This window comes from Sabethes cyaneus, chromosome 2 (assembly GCF_943734655.1).
Source record: "Sabethes cyaneus chromosome 2, idSabCyanKW18_F2, whole genome shotgun sequence".
Taxonomy (NCBI): domain Eukaryota; kingdom Metazoa; phylum Arthropoda; class Insecta; order Diptera; family Culicidae; genus Sabethes; species Sabethes cyaneus.
This window is the reverse complement of record NC_071354.1, coordinates 244,349,969-244,371,980: the sequence shown is the minus strand read 5'-3', so window position 1 is coordinate 244,371,980 and position 22,012 is coordinate 244,349,969. Positions and strand designations below refer to the sequence as shown.

Genomic DNA, 22,012 nt, shown 5'->3' with positions numbered 1-22,012 from the left:
GTCTAAAGGGGAACACAATGCATACGAATTTTTAGTCGTTGCGGAAATTTGAGTTTTTCCGTGTTTTTTCCGTCAATTTTCCATCTTTGTCTAGCCAGAGCACCTTTGGCTTGGCCGTCTATTTCAACACAACACAGGATCTATCCGACACGATGTGATTCGTAAAATTTTCTGATGGCGAATCCTTTAGGAAATACGTTGCCAATGGATGCCCTTTTTGTGGTGAGCTGCATTGGATTTTGAGACAAAATGCAATCCACATTTGGTGCAAGCGGTGCAATATTCGTGGATTCATCCAGGCTAGACAGTCAACATCTACGTGTACTAACGCAAGCTTAATCTTTCCAACAAGATTTATGCCAGATATGTGCTCTCGTAATGCTCGGTTCATGTGTTTAGGTCAACTTATGGCTCAGAAGATGAAATTTTATTTAAGCTCAAAAACAATCACTGATCAATGGTCAATGTTTTTAATTTATATTTTTTGCAGGAAAAAAAACTTGTCCATGTGGACATTTTCCATACCCCCTCCCCCCTTCCGTGGACAAGCGTGGACATTTTTATACCCCCCTCTAAGCTGTCCACGTGGTATATGGATGGCCCCAAAGTGCTACCCAGTCCCAGATAGTAAACAAAGACGTAGTCCTACGTCAAAACTACTGTTATAACAGATTAAATAATGCCTGACCTCATTTTAAGGTCAAGAGGAGGAAGCGTCCAACATAGCTCCAGCCATCCCAAGCCCCTACATAGCGCCTCCACGTGGCCTTACCCGGTAATGCTCTATTGAGTAGCCAAGCTGGGAGGTGCGATGATGGCTGGTTTTCGGCTGCCTAATCTTAAAACTGCGGGTTTAGATGAGGGCTGAGCCACACGACCTTGTTAGTAGGTAAGCTTAACATAAGTTATTTTAATTATTTGTTTCGAAAAAGCTAAAACATGGAGCAAGCACCTCCTACTGTACAGTGAAAATTCGGCCCGAAGAAAGTTTAAATAATGCTCATGGATAGAAGAAAAATTAAATTAATAATGAAAGCACTCATGTAAACTCAAATCATGCAACTCTATTCCATTCGAAGGACTGCTGGTGAGATTGTTCTATTTTTGTCCTTATATCTTCATATAATGTATATTCTATAACACATATCTTATTACATTGCCATATACCATCATTATCGTATAGGGGAAGGAGCATCAGGGTATCGAATGAATCGAAGACTGGATGAGGGATGTGGTAATCAGCCCAAGTCATATAAGGTCGGAGAGGATTTTGACGCGCCCTTCTAGCGCACAAATCATCACGCAAGATAAGTTTGCACGGCGAAGTTATGTATCTAGAAACCGGAAGGCTATGCTGGAAGGAATGTCTTATATTCCCGTGGAATCATATAAGCGACATTGCTTATAGATCCACCCAACAACCCCTTTTGATCCTTCACGAACAGCATTGACATGAGGTAGATAAATTCGATTCTGCAGTAATTCCACTTGCATACAATCAATGGGAAACCCTTGAGGTGATGGTAGCTAACCCCATACATACATACATAAACAATTGGTGGAAAGAGACCAGATATCCCTATAGAAACAACCTAGTTGTGGCCATATTCGGGAAATCAGTGCCAGAAATATTTATCGCTCTGATTGTAGGACATAATTTCGTTTGTCATTTGCTTTATTTCTACTAGCGTAAGGTACAACCTTTTTAAAATACTATCTCCGGCTCGTCACAGTCATTGTAATATTATTGCTAGTTTCTTACAAATAAATTTTACTACCTAATGTAACTACGGTTCCAGAACTGGACGAGCCGGAGGTAGTATTTTAAAAAGGTTGTACCTTACGCTACTGGAAATAAAGCAAATGACAAATGAAATGAAAAAATGACATAATGACATTGTAAGATCTTGCTGGTCCGCAGTCTGCCATGGCAAACCTATAGCAGATTCTGGGTACCTCGGCGGAAGTGATTGAAGAAGCCAAACGGAAGAACCAAAATGGCCATAATTGTAGAACGTAACTGGCAGCATTTCCGGAACTTATTTCGCAGAAATTACCGTACCGGTTATTTTTCGACGGATTTCCGGTCTCATCTCACCAGCCGATTGCAAATTGATACTAGTTTTTGGTAAAAATATAAATGTGAATGAATTTCCATACTAGAGAAACACTCAGATAACACAAGATCGTAATAGAAAGTGCACATTAAGTCGTATGCATATCAATTTTACATTGGAATTGCATAATGATTAGAGTATGTGAAGGCGAAGTGTACAATAAGTTGTTTTGCGGTCGTGCGTGTCGTCATATACAACTTATTGCTGTGAATTGTAAAGCAGTATAGATGACTGTAACATTTAGTTATATCTTAATCGTATATTGAGGATTATTAGGTTGCGTGTTTCAAAAATTGTTGTATAGAATGCAAGATAGAATTATCAAATTTTTTTCACGTATATTGCCTCCACTTTGGTACTTATATGTTCTTATGTGGTGTGAAATATAACTTTTTCGTGCGGATATGATTTCGTATCTCTCAGTTGCATCCGAAATATACAAACCAAATTGTTTACTGGGCAGCTACAAGCGATGAACAAAATTAATTTTTGATACACCCCTGGAGAATATATCCGGTACTGACTGGGCATTGCTAATCTTGGAATATTTGAAAAAAAAAAAAAGGGATTTAATGTTTGTCACTATGTTTATATTAAGTTTTTATTTGGGAAACGGGATTATTTTTGTTGTTGACTTTGGCCTCCCAAATGCCACCGAAGTGCAGGCTCCGAGGTGGGATAGGGTTTTACGCAATTGCTTGCCGCCACGGAATACCAATTGCAGTTTATTTGAAGTAGAGGTGGGCAAAACGGCTCTTTTGTGTGAGTGGCTTTGGATCGTTTATTTGCAGTCGTGAACCAGTTTAAATTAGCGGCTCAAGGCTCGTTTGTTTGCCAAGTTGGCAACTGTTGGCAAATTACGATTCACGAAACGAACCACGTGTTACCTTCCGTTTTTTAACGCCTTTTCTTGCGAACCGGTTCATTTGAATGACTCGTGAGCCGTTCGCCCATCCCTGATTTGAAGTAGGAAATGCAAAAGTTAAGTAAAAATCATGAAATAATATATTGTTTATTGACGATCCTGGCACTTTTTAGTGAATTGATCACTACCTTTGTGATGAATGGTAAAAGTTACAGTTTTTGCTTTTATTCGTATCTAACAAAAATGTTTTCGTACCAAAAAAGGAAAACGGCTTCAAAATGATCGAAAACGATTGAAATTTTATTGGAAAGGGTATAGGTAAACTGCCCATAAATGGAAGACAGTCACATCTGCAAAATCGTGCAACTACGAAAAACGCTGTTGAAGCCACGAACATTTTTCCTTTAATATTGAATCGATTTTGGAAACAAATCGTCCAAATCGTCATAAAATCACTTGAATGTACATAACAGAATACTTTTACAAACAATTTGTTCACAAGTGATCTAAAATTTGTTCCAAAACTTAGAAAAACTGAAGAAGTTACTGTTATGCGTTTATTTGTGCTTGAATAAGCAAGAATAAACGCATAACAGTCACAGGCACAGCATGCCTTGATCCTTGCGTTGTCGGGGACTCGGTAGTATTTTCAAGACCACGTGTCGTTTTTGCTTTGATAATTCACGTGCTCGTTCAATTCAATTGTTCAAAATGTCCTTTTAGACTCAAATCTCTTACTGGCCTTTTCTCCTTTTTATTCTAATTTGTTATCTTGAGTTTATTGTGAGGTCGCATGATGGGGTTTGTTTGACTCAGAAGCTAGTCGCATTTCTGTGTGTCCGGAATACTCTTAGGACGTGTCCGAGTATGACCAATGTGATCCGGGACACTATATGTCACAACAAATGAACTATTTCAAACTAGTTTTGCAATTTCGAGTATCGACTTAGAGATGTCACATATAGTATTTTAGTTAAATCCAGAAACTAATCCCCGTAGAGGTATCTGGAACATTCACGGACATGTTTAGATATGGCCAATGACGTCGTCTCCAACACTTTATACGACTACCAATAGTCTAGATTTGCAAATCCGTGTATTTATAGGTGTCACATGATGGGTTTGTTGTGAATCAAGGTGCTTCTATGTTCAAGTCCCATATATTCCGGAACTTGATCCCACCGTAACTTCGGAATCGCACATCCGATCTAAATTCTCCTCAATAGTGTTCTTCTAGGCCATAAAATCTTCCGTTTGGTAGTTGCAGCAGTCGAATCGGTCCAGGCATTTCCAAAAAACAGATGCTTATTGTAATATTTTTACTACTGTGACTGTTATGCGTTTATTTGTAATATGGGACTGACATAGTTTGATATTTTTTTCAACATCTTGGGAACAAACATAACTTTTTTGTTTGAAATATTGAAAGAACAGTTAATTTAAAGATGATTCCCAGGTTTATCTCAAAAGTGGTGAAAAGTCAGATGGGACTGTTATGCATTTATGGGCAGCGTAGCCTCTGGCAGAGTTTGTATGCTTTCGCAAAATATAACTCGTGATTTCCTTTTGGCTTTTCGTAGCTCAGCGTTGTATTTGGTGAGGGAGGCTCTGTATTCGTCCCAGTTAGACGTGATTTTGGCCATATTGAACAGATGCCCTGCCTTCCGACGGAGATTGTTAAGCGTCTCATTCCTTCAGAGCACATTACGGCAAACTGTTCGCGTGTTTACGGGACAGTTTGTGTTTTACGCGTCTGTGATCCTGCATTGCTGGTCACTAGCGGCGATATCTAGCTCAGCTGGAGTTCGTATATCATTGTAACAGGAATTACGTGAGGCAATCAGATGATCCCTAAAGGAACTCCAATTGGTTTTCCTCGGATTCCTGAATTGTTTACTCTTTAGAGGATTAGCCTCGATGTCGAAAATGATATGTCTGTGGTCTGATAAACTTGGGTGAACCTCATAGTAGGAAATCTCGTTTATTCATATTTGAGATTCGTGTGAGACGCTCAAAATTAACTAGGTATTTGATTATTCAGTATCCTATTGTTACTAAATAGTGTATCAGCTTCAGCTTATGCGAAATTCTGTAACGAAGTAAGGATATACAGTAAAGGTTTACTTTTTCGTTACGGGATGCCACTGAGTAGCAGAATAACATTTGCCCATGAGCACAGGGTGTGGCGTAACGAAATGAGTTTTGTTATGTATATCTTTGAAGTCAAGCAATAAAACTGAATATTATTTCACAGGATGAGATTCGCGCTACCTTCTGCTATAAATCTTCAGGGCATGTCGACCTTAAGCAATTTCAAACAGAGCAGATCGTTGCACATGTTTGCACTAAATATTTATGTTTAGGATGAGTAATTTCTGCGATGATGTGTCGAGCAAGTTCTCTATGACACTAAATGAAATTTATAGTTCGCCAACATCACCGGATGAAGTACAACTTAATACCTAGCAGCAGCTAAAAAACGCTTTTTCCACATGTATGCCAAAAATTAGTGAAGTAGAACATAATTCGCTTTGAAAAAAAGTTCGAAATACTTTGGTTGCGCGGCTTTTGATGTTGCTTATGCCTTCCGGCATAATTTATTGTTACCAAGTAATAAAATTTTTAAAAATAAAAAAAAACCTTGGTTTCGAATATATTCGAAAAAGAGTAGCTCCTTTGTTACCGGCATTGGAACGGAAGCTTTTCTTTGCTGTTCACACGAACCAGCCGCGACTGCATGCATTGCTTGTGCCCTCTGCCGTGTGCCGTGATTGAATCGAATTGTATGATGTGTCGCATAACTTTCCGCGACCGGTGCGACATTTCGCATTTGCAAAAAAAAAAAACAGCGACAAATATGAATATTCATGAGTTGAAATAACCCGAGACGAAAGAAGTTTAACTGGTTCCGTTAGTGGTTATGACTTCTTGATTTGTCCGAGCGCGATTCGCGATTAATTCTCCGACATCCGCTGCACAGGATTGCGAATTTCTTTTTTCAGCGGAGAGGATTAATACAGTCTATGCGGTCTGTGTTAATTCTTTCGTTCAGCATAACAATTCCAACGTTTTTAAACTTTTAACCTTTAATGTCATTTTGTCTTAATCGACTATTGTCGCCCTAATCCTAAATAATTTTGCGAAATGTTTCGGCTACTAAAAAAAAGAGTATGTCAAAATGTGCAACCACCTGAATATGCGTTCAGCCCGCGCTGTCTTCTGCTCGTCTCCTCCTGCTGCTACCGGTTGTTGTTGCATCAGGAATGATGAATTGCCGGATGCGACGAGATGCCAACTGTTGCCGTGACTCGAGTGCGTGTGAATTTTCCGGCCGCCACCACCACGGTGGTGATGATGATGAGCGTGATGAGCATTTACTCTATGATGCCGGTTGCCGTGTCGTGGCCGAAGATGAACATTGTGTCGCGGCTTGTCAAGCCTAGGATTCACGATCCGAGTGTTGCTTTTATAGCCGCGACGAGTGCGGCGGTCCTCTTCGGCGGCGGCGGCCGCGTTGTGTCGAATTTTCATGTGGTGATGTTTATGGCGCACGCGGTGAGCGCTTGGCATCGTGGACGCGTGTTTGTGAAGATGGTGTTTTGCACTATAATTCACGAAACCGGGAGCATCCAACGAGACATTCGGCTTAGGCTCTTCTACGAACGATGCAGACTGAAGTGAGTCATCACTAACGCCACTACTAATAGAAACAAAGCTCACACACAATTTCGCTTTCAAAATTAAAATCAAAAGTATGAAACAAAACGTGAGAATTTTCGTAACACTTATTGATGATCTCATGATAAGATGCTTGATGTTAGAACGTACTGATGATACACATTGAATTTGTTTGTTCACCCTCCACGAGATGAGAAATTCGATTCGACGATCAAATGATAAAATCTATAATTTTCAATCTTTTCAGATAACACCTCTGTGTGCAACCGATTTCTTCCTTTCTCTTCGTCGACCGCAATCCGTGCATACTTTATTTTTATTTTTTCTATTTATTCGATTCTTCCCCTTGGGCCTTTCAACTGGATTTCGATTCGCTAACCAGCTTGTCTGCGTTTTATGTATGCACCGTGTGAATGACATGGAATAATTATTCTTCAACAATAACTTTCGGCTTGCAGTATTTCCATGCAGTCCTTTTTCTCACACTATGTATTCGATGATGTAAGGTTTAATATTGGTCCCACGGATTTCAAGCAAAGAAAAACACTTTCAGAAATAGAACAGACCTAGAAACACTACGGTACGGGTAGGTACTCGAGATTGGTCACTAGATCCGCTAGCATAACGCTTGGAAACGCAATAAATCCACTCAAATCGCTTAAATCACGTTGGCACTGCACATTATGGTTTCAAAATTGAAATCCGACACTGGATGATGGAACTTCGCCGCCGCCTACTAAAAACGCTACGATACGAAAGAATAATTCCAATCCCATCGCCACCGCGCGACGCATTCATTCATATGCCGATGCTAACTGTCTGCTAGCGAACGCGAAACTGAGCGAGGAACAAGCAATTTAGCGGCCTTAGCATAGTTTGCACCACTGCCGCTACCGCCGCCAGCGCCAGCGCCAGCACCACGCCGTACAGCGACGACGAGCTGGATGAATTTCATCGCAGTTTATCGTCTTCTCCAAGCGCGCACGCAAAAAACCAGAGAGAGAAAATGCGCGAGTAGCTCTTATTTGCTCACCACTGGCTGCTCTGGAGTGGAGTGTTTTGTGCATTTGGAGAAATAACTAAAAAAAAAAATATTTTAATCCACCTAGCGGAGCGATTTATCGAAGTATTGTATCAGCTGAAATTCTAGCTCTCAAAACAAACCCGCCAAGTGGCGCCGGGAAAGTGGCGGAAACATTTGCGTGAGAACGCGCACGCAACCCTGTGGCTATCGAATTGTGCTGATAAAGGTTGTATTGATTGCACAGTTTTGTTTTGATAACTTTCGAAGAAAGTGAAGTCAGCATTTTTTACAGAAATCGGGAACGCAAAATACCAACGGATATTGAAGTACGATTGAATGGTATGTCCCTCATACATGACGGATTTTATGCCAACTCCACATCAATGCAGTGCAGTGCTTGGCACGACCCTTCAGAATCAAATGAAACTCGGTGGGCGTAAAGATTTTATCTGTGTATGCAACTTTACATATTCACTTTTTCCAAAATTGGTCCAGGCTAACTTTGCAAAAAAATTTCACATAGACATAGTTTGTCATAGGACTATGCCTTACTGGAAGGGGGTCGCCACGAAAAAACTATGTTTTGAACGTTAATAAGTTGCTCGTTGGTCATTGCTGACCCATTTCGAAAGATATTTCTATCAGAAGGTCGGAATTCTCACTACGAATTGAACGATATAGTGAAATTAATCGATTTTTGAATATTCACTATTGATAAATGCTTAAGATATTGAGATTGAGATATCCGTGAGTCGCACTTTTACTCCGCTAGGCGCATGACGGAGTTTGATTAAATTATGAAAAAGCGAAATATATGTTATAAATTCTACTCACCGCAATTTCAAGAGAGATATCTGAGTGATGTAAAACGCTGCTACAATTTGTCAACAAGTAATATCCTCCTGTTGATATCGTATTTGCCGTACAACGAAATATTACATCCAAACCGGTCTAAAATAACATTTGCTCATAACTCAGCAACTATGCTTCGTAAACAACAAATGTTTATGATAGATTTAAGCTGTTAAAGTAGTCACCCATCCATGCCAATGTAGTCAATTTACTCGGAATCCGCACTGATAAATCATTGAATCGCACTTTTACCCTCATCGCACTTTTACCCCTCCTTACTCTATATTTCATTTCATTTGTCTCCATTTCTGGAAAGCAGTAACAGGATCTCCCGTCTCAATAACAGATCACGAAGTATTACGCTAAACGAATTTGATGTCCTGAACGTAAAATCTGCCGGTAAAGCATCCGTTACGTTTGACAGTTTGCATTGTTATTCTATTAGAACCTAGTCAAAATTAATGCCTTGTGCGAAAACTAAAAAATTTAGGTGAGGTGACTGTGAGAATTGTTTCTTTGACTTTGCATGTTTCATTTACTTAGTCGCACCAGTAACATGTGTGCATTGTTATCGCAGAACACCCTTGCAAAATGCTGTGAGATGATCGTTAAACCGGCAGTCCTATAACTGTATGACTTGTTAGTTAAAGAGCTTCCATTATTCAAACTATTCTGCTACAATAGATGATGCTTTCAAACAAACATAATTCCTTCAAAATTACGGCTAAATAAACAACCTGCAATTTTGCTTAATAATCCTATGATACACAAAGTACCTCCTTAAGCCAATGTTAACCAATGCAACGATCACCAGTGCGGAACCCACTAGCTACAGTCAACCAAAAAAGTATTCGGACAGCAGCGCATAAAATTTTCTTTTAGTAATTTTGCACAGTATTTTTGCAAAGAATGGTAACACATATTTTTTAAAACAATGTTTAACTAAAGCATATTTGTATGCACAACAAAAATTCGGGGAAAAGCTTTCCGTTTTGAAGATAGGGTACATATAGTTTGAATTCCTCAAAAATGCAGCCAAAAAAGTATTCGGACAGTTAACTATTAGTTGAAACAAATGTCCTTTCTCGCTCAACTACTACCTCGTAGGACCATTTACAATCTTGATGACCTGTTTTAATCTGTTTGGGATAAAATTAACAATTTTTCAAATATCCCTTTGTGAATTGCTGACCATTTTTTTACAAGAGCTCGGTTTAAGTCATTGTGATAAGAAATCGAATGATTTCTCATTTAGAAATGAAATTATCTAAAAAGATGTTCAAAAGGGTTCAAATCTAGACTGAAATTTGATGCTTCGATAGCTCTAGGACAATTGCATGGTGCCTACCGCTTACAATTATCGACAGTATGTTTAGTTTCAACATCCCGGTACAATATGTATGTACCGCACAATTTCAATTTTGCTTTAATTTCACCTAAAATTGTACAGATAATTGAGTTTACACTTAGTTCTATCCAAAAATATATATCTTTGCTACCTCGGAGCTTTCCATGCATCCCAACAAGGTATAACACTAACCGCATTGCTTGTTTACTTGCTGACGAGTGATTTTTCGCTTGTAACCCTTCTCTTTTAGTTATTCTTGCATAAGGGTTGTTGATGTCATACCTTGTTGGGGTGCTTGGAACGCTCCGAGGCAGCAAAGATATATATTTTTGGATAGAACTAAATGCAAACTAAATTATCTGAATAATTTTAGGTGAAATTAAAGCAAAATTGTAATTGTGCGGTACTTACATATTGTACCGGGATGTTGAATCTAAACATACTGTCGATAATTGTAAGCGGTAGGCACCATATAATTGTCCTAGAGCTATCGAAACATCAGCTTTCAGTCTAGATTTGAACCCTTTTGAACATCTTTTTAGATAATCTCATTTCTAAATGAGAAATCATTCGATTTCTTATCACAATGACTTAAACCGAGCTCTTGTAAAAAATGGTCAGCAATTCACAGAGGGATATTTGAAAAATTGTTAATTTTATCCCAAACAGATTAAAACAGGTCATCAAGATTGTAAATGGTCCTACGAGGTAGTAGTTGAGCGAGAAAGGACATTTGTTTCAACTAATAGTTAACTGTCCGAATACTTTTTTGGCTGCATTTTTGAGGAATTCAAACTATATGTACCCTATCTTCAAAACGGAAAGCTTTTCCCCGAATTTTTGTTGTGCATATAAATATGCTTTAGTTAAACATTGTTTTAAAAAATATGTGTTACCATTCTTTGCAAAAATACTGTGCAAAATTTCTAAAAGAAAATTTTATGCGCTGCTGTCCGAATACTTTTTTGGTTGACTGTATAGCGAGGAGCAAGCATCCAGGTAGAAATTAGGGCATAACATGGCTCTGTTGAGCTAGTTACAGGCATCGAACCCGCTATGATCACAGTTCACAGTAGAGCGCGAGCAGAAGCATCTGAAGGCTAAAGCTGAGACTGTTGAAACAGCGGAGCTATGAAGAAGACTTCCAAAGTATTAAAGACGCCTAGAGCACCTCCAGAACCCATCTTCGTGGGTTCGAATCTTAGTAGAATCAGGCCATTCGATGTTAAGTGACTTTAGCATGGGTTTATTCCCATGCCCCTCCTTATCCTTCTCTCTGCATTCTGCATTTACTAACAATGAAAGCCTCTTGCCAGGGCAAGTTGTAAGAGTGGTACTTGCTTGAGGTGCGAATGAAGCCTCTTGTTCAAGGGCAAATTATAGCTTGTTCCTGGTTCTAGGAACGAGATTGGTGATGCATAAGCACTAAGGAACACATAGATACACACATACACACCCTCACTCTGTGCTGAACTCTGCTTTACCGACCATGAAGCCTTTAGCCGGGGCTAGTTATAAGAATGATACTTGCTCGAGGTGCGTATGAAGCCTCTTGTCCAAGGACAAATTATAACTAGTCTCCGCACTACCTGGCTCTAGAGCTAGATTGGTTGAAAAGTAGTAAGAACCGTAGGGGGAAAAAGGGGTGAAAACACACCGACACTTTAAGCACGGATAATAAGCAGTTTGCTCACTCTATAGCGATACTGCAATAACAACGAAGTGCAGAACAACACCTGGATAAGATCACAATAGATAAAAATGCTGGTCGTAGTGATAATATCCACACAAAGAAAAAAACCTCCAGATCTGAATCCGCGTTCGGATAAAAGGAAGAGGGAAACGCCTGGGGAAGAAAAGGAGCAAAAGAAAGCCAAGAACAACGAAGAAGAAGATTCGAGTAGGCGAAAGCAGCGTTTATCGTAAGTCAGAAGGACAAGCAGCAGCAGAAAGGAAGGGAAGAAAAAAGAGCAAAAGAAGTCTTGGCCTCGGCGTGAAAGAATAAACGGTAATGCCCTAGTTGTTGGAGTGAACGCGAACGTTTCTTACGCAGCGATCCTCCGAAAAATGCGAGACGCTCCGGAATTGAAGGAACTCGGAGAGAAAGTGTTAAGCCTCAGGTAAAGAAACTAAGAGAAAAAAGCCAAATTAATTCAGTAGGTCGCGAGTACTTGTCATCATTAAACCAGCGACACACATTTCATATCAACAATGAATGTCGTTGGTTCACGGCCCTATTCTCACAGTCACCTCACTCACCTCACTTCTTTCACCCGCCCTATCTGGCAGTCACCTCACCTCACTTAACAGCTCCCTACTTGATTACAGTTACTTAGGTGACTCTCAGAATCGCAAACTGTGCTCTCACCGCTCTCACCTAAAAAATTTAGGTGACTGTGAGAATAGGGCCCTTAATGATGCAAGTTGTCGAGTGATTTGACCATTCTCTGGGTGAGTTTCTCTAGAAACAGGCGAACTCAAAAGGGAGAGATACTTTTGGAGCTACAAAGGATCCATCGGTTAACCTTCCGTTACTCGCGCTGTTGTATTTTGTACAACACTTGTTGATTTTTGGATGCCATTTTGTTTTAAAGTAATAGATCGATGTCAAACCAATATGTATTCTTCAATAAACTTATTATGAACAAAATGACATAATTATTCAATACATTAATGCTTTAAATATTCAGAAAAATAGATCAGCATAAACCTAAATCGCAGAAACGATGCAAGCGACGTGTGAGGGGTACCGCAAATAGTCTCTACTGGAATTTTCTCTCGTTTCTTCATAAGGGAAAATAGTTTCTGTATGCAGCAAAATTATTCAGTAGTTAATGATCATTCCGAAGGTGTGCAAAAGTTCGCTATTTCGTTACTGCACGGCGCTAGTATATGGGTCAGCTTTCTGAATGTGTTGTATCTACGGAATCTGTTTATTCGCAAGGTCTTGCTTTCAGAAAATGTTTTAGAGGACCGAAAACGCTAGGCAGATGAACGGAAGTTTTAAATTTTCATTTTTAAATAATCAATATGTATTATTACTGTGCAAAAAACTCTCTAAACATTGCTGCCCAAGCGAATCAAAACACCCCATCAACCCTACTTTCTAAGCTGCCAACAGCAGAAATGATATCATACTATGTTTTATGTGAAAAACATTTAAGAAAACATGATAACTACTAGAAAAAAATCTATTCAATAGAATATTACATCATGTAGGAATAATAAAATGCTCTTTCCTAATGCAACAACCTGTATATGGCTGCAATTGGGTCCTAAAATTTTTGATAAAAAGATGATTTTTTTAGAAGGAACGATAAAGCTTCCCATTATGACTACCAGAGTATAGTTTTTTCTTTTTTAAAAAGATGCAGAGCACTAAAAAATTGAAAAACAAAAATATTGTAATTTATTCTCCCTTGACATTAGAGATCTTCCTTGACATAACGAAAATAACACGTTTCTGGCAACAATGATAACTTTTTCTCACTGGTAACTCTGGTTTGACATTAGAGCAGCTGATCGTTTTGACAGTTACAGCTTCGCAGTTGTCTCTTGTGCTTGTCTGCGTTTTGCTGGTCGTGAGGAAGTGGAACATCAAATTTGTACTAGTTATCGGATAAAAGTTTTGATTCGGGCAATGTATTCCAATCCATCGATTCACGATGCTAGACTTTGTCCAAATCTAGTTTGCGCTAAGAATGACTAAACGATGTCAAACTGATGGCCAACAGTATAATCTCGGTACAATCGACCCCGCAGAACAGTATGAAAAAAACGCCAACCGAAACTGGCACCGTATTATCAATCAGATTGGTATGTTCTGCTACTCCGATGTGAATCAGCAGTAGGGCGAACGGCAGACCAAAAATTTCTGTGCGTTTCTAACCAAACACGGTCGCATCTCGATGGCGGGTGTTGCATCCGAAAACTGAAGGCATCCACGCTGTGACCAAGTGCAGTCACTACGCTTATTGCTGATTTTGACAAAGGCCTTAATTAAACTGAGATGACCGGAACCGGAAAATGAGCTGTAAACTCAGAAAATGTTTTAGGTCGCGATTGCCAAGCCATTTCCTGACTTTGCAACTTTTGACTTTTTGACACACTATCACATGAGCGTGAAGCAGCGGGGTGCTATCCGTATCTTAACGAACGGTGTTTGACAGTCCACTTAACGAAGGGCGCTATTTCAAAAAATGCAAGAAATAGCGCCCGTCTGACAGGTAGATTTGCTGCCAACCTTTGTCGAGATGTGCTGAGATGTTGGCAACAAAAACATGGCACCCATCGCAAGCCCCTGGCGTGAAGGTAAACAAAAAGCTTTCCGTGACATTTCAAGACATACTATGGTTTCTTTTTATAATTCGTGTTGTCTAGACACCGCTTGACACAACCATGCACAACTATAGTTTGTCTATATAAGGTTGCCCAAATGTTTATTTTTTGTTCAAAATTTCACAAAATTAAAAAAAAGGTTTTTAATGGCAATAGCCTAAAAATATAAAATTGAATATCAAAATATGTGTTCCTAACCCTAACCTCATCGATTCAAGCTAAAAACGACATAGGGCTTTAGGACCCAATTGTAGGATGTACAATATACAGCGCATTTGAGCACCATCTGGTGACAAACTTATAAAATATTATCCCCCAAAAGAAAGGTATTGACCTACTGATTAAGTTTGCGGAAGACAGTAGTTTTCTATAAAGCCAGGATTCCAAGATATTCCGAGACAAAAGGTGAAGCAGTTTTCAAAGAACTTGTTGCCAAAGCACTTGAAGCGAACGTGAAAGCGCGTCCCCAAGAAACCGTGATATCGAGTGTAGAGATCTGGACGAGATCATGACAGCACAGGAGTTGAGAAGTGCGTTGAATGAAGGTACAGTGCGTATTGGGTGCCGTATCGGTGGTAATCCGGCTGAGGAAGCCCTACGGCGGACCGCAGACGGCGATGATTCGTCTTTCAACGGTAGCAGCCTCCAAGCGACTGAAGAAGGGCAAAATTAAGTTGGGTGATCAGTGTGCGTTCTGAAATGAAACGCTGTTTCAAGTGCTGGGGCTTCGGGCATCAGGTGCGTAACTGTGAAGGTCCGGATAGAACCAGTTCGTGTCAGAAATGCGATCGAGTTCCACCCGGCAACGGTAACTGGGCATGTAATGGGATAGTTCCCCATCGAAGAGGTGGTTTCGAATTCGCACGAAGGTTTTGTGATTGTCAAAATCAACGGGATGTTCGTGTGCAGCTGTTACGCGCCCCCAGATGGACCAGGAAGCAGTTCCACCAGCTGCTAGACGCCGCGTTGAACGAGAAACTCATCGGATGAAGGCCAACTATAATTGGAGGAGATTTCAACGCTTGCGCTGTGGAGTGCGGCAGCAAACATACTACCGCCAGAGGGTACACATTATTGGAAGCTTCCCAAGCAACCAAAAGTTCGAATTTCACTTAAGGAACAAACTTGAAAGTTCATATTTGGTTCAAATTTAGTTCCGCAGAACTTTCTTGCTGAACAACCAGACATTACAATTGTAAACCGAACTTCATTCTCATTAAAGTACCGTTAATATCTGTAGCAACTTGAAAGTCCAACATGCAGCTTGAAAGTTCAACATACAACTTGAAGGCAACTTAGAGTTCGGATAATGGTGTCTAAGGAAGGTTAACAAGCTTTATGTCTATGGAGGTATAGCTTGCTAAGCAGCTTTACTTGTAACTAACCGAACTTCAAAGTTGCCTTGAGCTCGCTGCATAGAGCGCTAAGCAGCTTCTGAAGAAATTTTGGCAAAAGTTTATAAAACAGCACTTGTAGTTCTATTTTTATACTTTTCCATTTTCTACCTCCGCCTCCTCCTTACTTTTGTAAAGTCGATACATGCGATTAAGATGGACCATTTAAAAGAAGCCTAACTAACACTGACCGCTACTGGATTTGAACCCGAGCGTTCCTCGTTGCATACCTATCCTGATGCATTGCGTCATCTCTGACACCGCTAGTGACATGAATTTTGCCGATGAGTTGTTCTTAAGTGTAAGTTCCTTTCGGGGCAGTGATAAATGAGAAATTAGCACATCAAGTAAAAACGATGCAAATCGCATATTCCAGCAACGGAGCAGTGGTATGCGTCTAAGTTACCGAAAAGAAGTACTCGAGTTCAAATCCCTGAGGTTTATGTTGGTGGTGTGTGGTAAGTTACAATAAATTCATATTTATAAAAAAACAGTCGATTATTAACCGAAATTAAATACCTTAGTTAATGAGAAATGTCATGAATCTGCAAAACAGGAAGTGGGAAAATATTTCCCCAATCTTTTTTATTTTGAAAGTTATTGGAGTTTCTTTTTGGGCTGAACAGTGTTCTATATAGCGACTTAGGTGAACTTTTTGCTAACTTTCTAGTTCTGTTAGAAGTTACTTTGTATTCCTTTCGAAGTTTAAACATCAAATACGAACTTGAAACTACGGTTAATTACTTAAAAATGAAGTTGAGTAGAGTTCTATTCATGATCATTTCGTTGGCTGATTAAGCCAAAAAACCCCTTTTATCGGAATTTTTGGTTATTTGGATTTAGCTAAACTGGAAGTCGCGCAAAGGCATCGTACATAATACGCACCGTAGACACTACATTTCGCAAGAACGGCTGCGAATCCATCATCGACGTCACCTTTGGCAGTCCATTGCTGATACCAAACATGAACTGGTGAAGGATTTGTGAAAGGTATATCCACAGCGATCACCAGACGATTAACTATAGCATTTGTCGGCGAAACGCGGTGACAACGCAAAGAGCTAGGACCTGCGAGGGGAAGTGCAAGACGACGGCCTTTGACAAGCACTTGTTCGTTGAAGCACTCTGGGGAGTTGGTTCTGATGCTATAGCTGATAGCTGATACTCTACCGAGAAATACCCGGCGCCTAGCAACCTAGTGCTCTGGCCCTAGCAACCTTAGTGCTAGTTGTCTCAGAACCAGAAAGCCAGAACTGCAGCGGACCGTGAACGGCGTTTTAGACTAGCGAGGGCTGCATTGAAACAGGAGATAGAGCAGAGCAAACGAGCCAAGAAGTTGACGCCAACCCCTGGGGTGGCGCGTATCGCATTGTGATGGCGAAAACCAAAGGTCCTCAGACAGCCAGAGAGATGTGACCGGATAAGCTGAAGGCTATCGTGGAGGGACTTTTCCTGACGCATGAGCCCACGATATGGCCACCAACACCGTAAAGTGTAGAAGGGACAATGCTGACGGTCTAAACGGGCTAAAAATCAAGAAGGCGCCCGATCCGGATGGAATACCTAACGTGATCCTGAAGGCTGCAATAGAAGCATGTCCACACGTGTCCTGGACAGTGTAGCAAAAATGCCTAAACTTCCCAGACCAATGGAAGTCCCTGAAGCTAGTGCTGTTATATAGGCCAATATTTCTTCTGAATACAGGCGGAAACCTCCTGGAGAAGATTATCTTGAACAGACTGACGAGGTACATGGAAGATGAACACGGTCTGTCGAACACGCAGTTCGGGAAAAGGAAGTCCACGGTGGATGCTACCCGGACAGTAGTCGAGAGATCGCGAAGCGGTTCAGACTGAAACGAAGAGGAGATCGTTTTTGCACCGTTGTAACGATCGACGTTAAAAATGTCTTTAACAGGGCCAGCTGGGAGGTCATTGCCGAGTCGCTGTATAGAATGCAGACCCCGGAATATGCAGATTTCTGATGAGTTACTTTAAGTGCCGGGTGCTTATTTACGGGATCACCAAGGAGCGTAAGACAATGATCATCACGTCGGAAGTTCCACAAGGCTCCATCCTCGGGCCTACGCTCTGGAACGGGACGTACAATGGTCTACTGACTTTGAAGCTACCCGGAGCTGCGATGATCGTCAGCTTTGCGGACGACAACGTGTTATCGGTGTCCGGCGAGTCACTGGAATAGGTGGAAAAGCTGGTGACAGAGGCGGTTCGAAAGATTGAGAGCTGGCTACGGGGCTAAAGCTACAAATTACTCACTATAAAGCGAAGGTTGCTATAAAAAGTCACGTCGAGTGTCATTTTGCTCGACTAGTCCACCTTTGGTATTATGTAAGTCACACGCGACACAATTTTGACCGCTAAAATGCTAGTGACTAGCTAGTCAGCAAGTGATCTCTGAGCTTGATGTCGTGAAAGTCGCCAGTGAGTACAGAACAATATCGTCGGAGGCAGAATGCGTTATCGCTGGAATGCTGCCCATTGCATTGTCATTATACTTGCGGAAGATAACGAGTGTTTCGGATGAAAAAGCGCTGGAGGACTTCGGAAGCCGGTGAGGGACTCAAGTGCCAACAAGACTGGGACACGGCCGAGAACGATAGATGGACAAGGCTTGGGCAGAAACCCTGCGAGAGTGGCCGTGAAAGGATGGATGTTATGTTGGTCGCTATCTCTGGATCGGTTCACGTCTCGACAGGTGCACTTAGAAGCAGAGCCAATTGGCACAATGGAGTAGCTGCGAATTTGAATAGAAACCCTACGAGGGTGGTCGTGAAGATGGTCTTTTCCCGGATAAATGGAAAGTTCAGAAGCTAGAGTTGTTACCAAAGCCAGCAAAACCGCCAGGAGATGCAGCCTCGTATAGATACATATGCCTGCTGGATACACTATGGGGAAACTACTGGAGAGGATAATTTTCAACAGGCTGACGAAAACTGTGGCGAGTGATAATAGACTCTCAGGCCTGTATTATAATCCTACATGAGCTGAGGGTGTAATGGTGAATTTCAAAGCGGCGTTCGATTCAATGAAACGAATGGTCTGTCGTTGATAATATCTAAGCCATTAAGTTGCTGTGTGTCCTTTTCAACGACGTGTCTTTTAACCGCATAATAATGGTATTGTCTAAATTAATTGGGAGGCTGATTTGCTCATATTCGGAATAGGAAATATTATTGCTTCTCAGCTTATGGTTCAACAAAACAGCTCAGACTAGGATTTGCGCATAAAGTCAAGTGTTTACTGCGGCTATTATTGCCAACTGAGTCGGCCAATTAAAACCGAACAGCAATTTTCAAAACTATCATATACCTCGAAACAAATAATAGGAAGATAATTTTGCTATGTTGATTTTGGGAAAAAAAAACTTTCGCATACTTTCTTCTGGCTTGTTCAAGCGGTCCAACTGTTGCCGAGAAAAACGCTACTATTTTGTCAATTGTAAGAATATTATATTGCAATTATTTTTACGTCAACCAATGGTAATCTACAATTCAGAAAATAATAAGTATAAATATTCGATTATACTATATGCACACCCACTAAGGCTGCTTCTCTAGTTTAGCATCGTGTGGCGATCGTAGATGTTGCGTCGCTGCTCACGAACCTGTCTCTTCCACTTATCCTGCGAGTGGCCAACCCGATTCAGCACGTTTCCATCTCGCACCTGCATATCCTGGCTGTGGTTTCCAACGGCAACCGAAGTGTCCTCCTGAAAATCACAAACAAACGAGAGACAAACGGCATAGATTAAAAGTCACGTACGAGTAAGAATACTTTCCTTTCGTGAATGGAATCTACTAGTGAATAACATTGAACTGAAAAAGTAACAAAACAGGTGCAGTGGAACAAATAACTAAAATAGTGATAATTACAACGAACAAAAGTCTCGTTTATTACTTATTCAGCCTTTCGATTTGTGTTGTGTTCCTACTTAGAAGAACACAAACGTTTAAGAGTAAATCAAGCAATTAAAAATAGAACGATTTGTAGTTAAACTTTCAGCAAAGAAACCCGTTCGTGGTCTCTACTGCCGGGAAAGTATTCCACGCTATCACTGTCGCTGTCAGTGCAATCAATAGATTGAACAGTAAAATTGTGCCTATTGCTATGGCTACTAAACGAGTGTGAATCACGATTCTTAAAGAAATTATTAATACTAAGACTATTATGATTGATATTGTTATTATCACTGTAGATATTCACATCTTCATTGGTGTGCTCCTGGTAGTTGGCCTTCACTCGCTTGTTCAACAACGGATCCAGACACATCAGGAACAGCATGTAGATCACCAGGAGAGAAATTATCCAGATTACAATGATGACTACCACCTGCAATAAGATTGAGCACCATGCGAGATGGAAACAAAATCAAACACTGTTATCTTAGGTGGGTTTACCGATAAAGCACCTTACCTTAATGATGGTGGTATTTCTGTTTTCGTACTTGCAATCACAGCGAGGGCAAAACTCCTGCTCTTTGCCTTTCACCTTATCCGCTATTCGGGGCAGAATTACCCCGTCGCAGTCGCACTTGTTCGGCGGAACGTTGTCAATGATCAGCATCCGGTCCGAGTCATCTTCGGTGTTGTTTTTCACCGATTTGATGCTCGGACAGATGCATTTACAGCGCTTATCCTCGTAGGATTGTGCCTGCGTACGGCAGTGAGTTGTCGTTCGAAGGGTGAAATATAAGAAAGTGGGTGTTGGGTTGATTCATCTTATTCATTATGCTATGCTACTCACCTGTGACCCAACAACATGCAGCACTGCAACAAGCGCTAGTGCAAGCACTATCCGTTTGAACATTAAGCACTTATTTACAATTTACAATTGGAAAAAATTTAACTACGGAATGATGAAGATTTTGCTGTACAAATTAACTGCGACTAGCGAAAAAGATTATCGTTTTTCTTCTTCCTTTCTCTGACGGTTTGACGTTGCTTTGTTGTTGACATATTCAGAGATGCCAGAAAATTTGAAATAACTCTTTTGCCGTCTGAAGTTTTCATAATGGATTAAATAACAAGTTTTTAAACAACTTTAAGCTTATCAAAAAGAAATTTAATATAAATCACTGTATTGTAATCTGTAACCAAAACTCTGAAGGTTGATTTGCAGTAACGGCAGTAACCAACATCAAAGTTGCATTTTGATGAACAATCATTACCGCTGGATGCCTGATGGTTCATTGCCTACCAGAGCTGCCAGCCAGTGGTATCGTCATTGATATTTGTGTTTGTGCATGCATAAATTGGAAGACCCTTTTTTCTCAGATTTTCTTATGAATAATATTGTCAATTGCAAGGAAAATTGTACCATCCAAAGTGCGATATCGCTCATAAAAGTGCTATTTTGCATTAAATCGTTTCAGTATTTTCGGCGCACTTTTTCGTTATCTTCCAAGCAATAAATGCGCCGAAGATACCGAAGCGATTTAATGTAAAATAGCACTTTTATGAGCGATATCGCACTTTGGATGGTACAATTTTCCTTGCAATTGACAATAACTTTTAGGACCTTTAAAGCCTAAAGAATCAATTACATTAAGCCTAAATTACAGTAGGTAAATTTGCTAGCTAGGATCAAGCGATCCTCCAGAACCAGATTTGGCGTTCCAAGAGGGTACTATTCCTTGAGGTTTTTCGATTTGCTACCAACATTCGAGGGAGATGATCCTAATATCCGCCGCTGAGTCAATCTGTAAGTGAACTAGAACCTTGTCCTCGGCTGACAGAGATTCTTCACTGACACTATCTTCACATTCTTATTTTTCCCACCGTACTTCTTTTTCTGTTGTTGCCGGACGAAAAATAGGCACAATATCCTTCTTTGTGGCACTTCTTCTTGCGCTCTCGACACTGATATTCACGAAGTGGGCAATCCGCAGCAAAATGCATTCAACCGCACGACCAATCAAGACATCAGTTTTGAACAATTAGATCAGTATAATCCATCCAATCTTTCGAAGTGAGGGTGTCGGTTTGCTTTCAGCACATCCTAGCAGCGTTGCCCAACTTTACTGAGGAAAATCCGTACTTTTACTACCAAAAAAGGGTTATACTTTAGAAAAGTGAAATTCGCCCAAAATGTGTGATCACTTTTTATCACATTATTTTCATAGGTATTGTCCTTGGTTTTATTCGGAGAAAATTAGTGTTACGGTTCGCGTTCGGAGGTGACCGATAAGAATATAAAACACGACCCGTACATTAACAAATTAAAACTTAATTTTATTAGACGTTGACGTGGTACAAATGTGTCTCATTATTCGTAAAACGGAACTGGAGTACTAATATATATTCAGCACTAGCGAGCATCAACTGATGACAGCTGTCACTGTGACCAGAGAGCTTGGCCGTAACGATGTTACGAATGT

The 22,012-nt window shown here is 40.5% G+C and overlaps 1 protein-coding gene across 1 annotated transcript; it reads right to left on the bottom strand.

Annotated features, from left to right (window-relative positions):
- Window positions 1-19,073: 19,073 nt before the first annotated feature.
- On the bottom strand, window positions 19,074-20,565 carry LOC128737322 (uncharacterized protein CG1161). Its single transcript, XM_053831939.1, has 4 exons — window positions 20,380-20,565; window positions 20,050-20,286; window positions 19,840-19,965; window positions 19,074-19,345 (listed from the first exon to the last, which is right to left on the bottom strand). Exons 1-4 carry the CDS (start codon window positions 20,440-20,442, stop codon window positions 19,190-19,192), a joined length of 582 nt encoding a protein of 193 aa, XP_053687914.1. The 5' UTR covers window positions 20,443-20,565; the 3' UTR covers window positions 19,074-19,189.
- Between the last annotated feature and the right edge of the window lie 1,447 nt (window positions 20,566-22,012).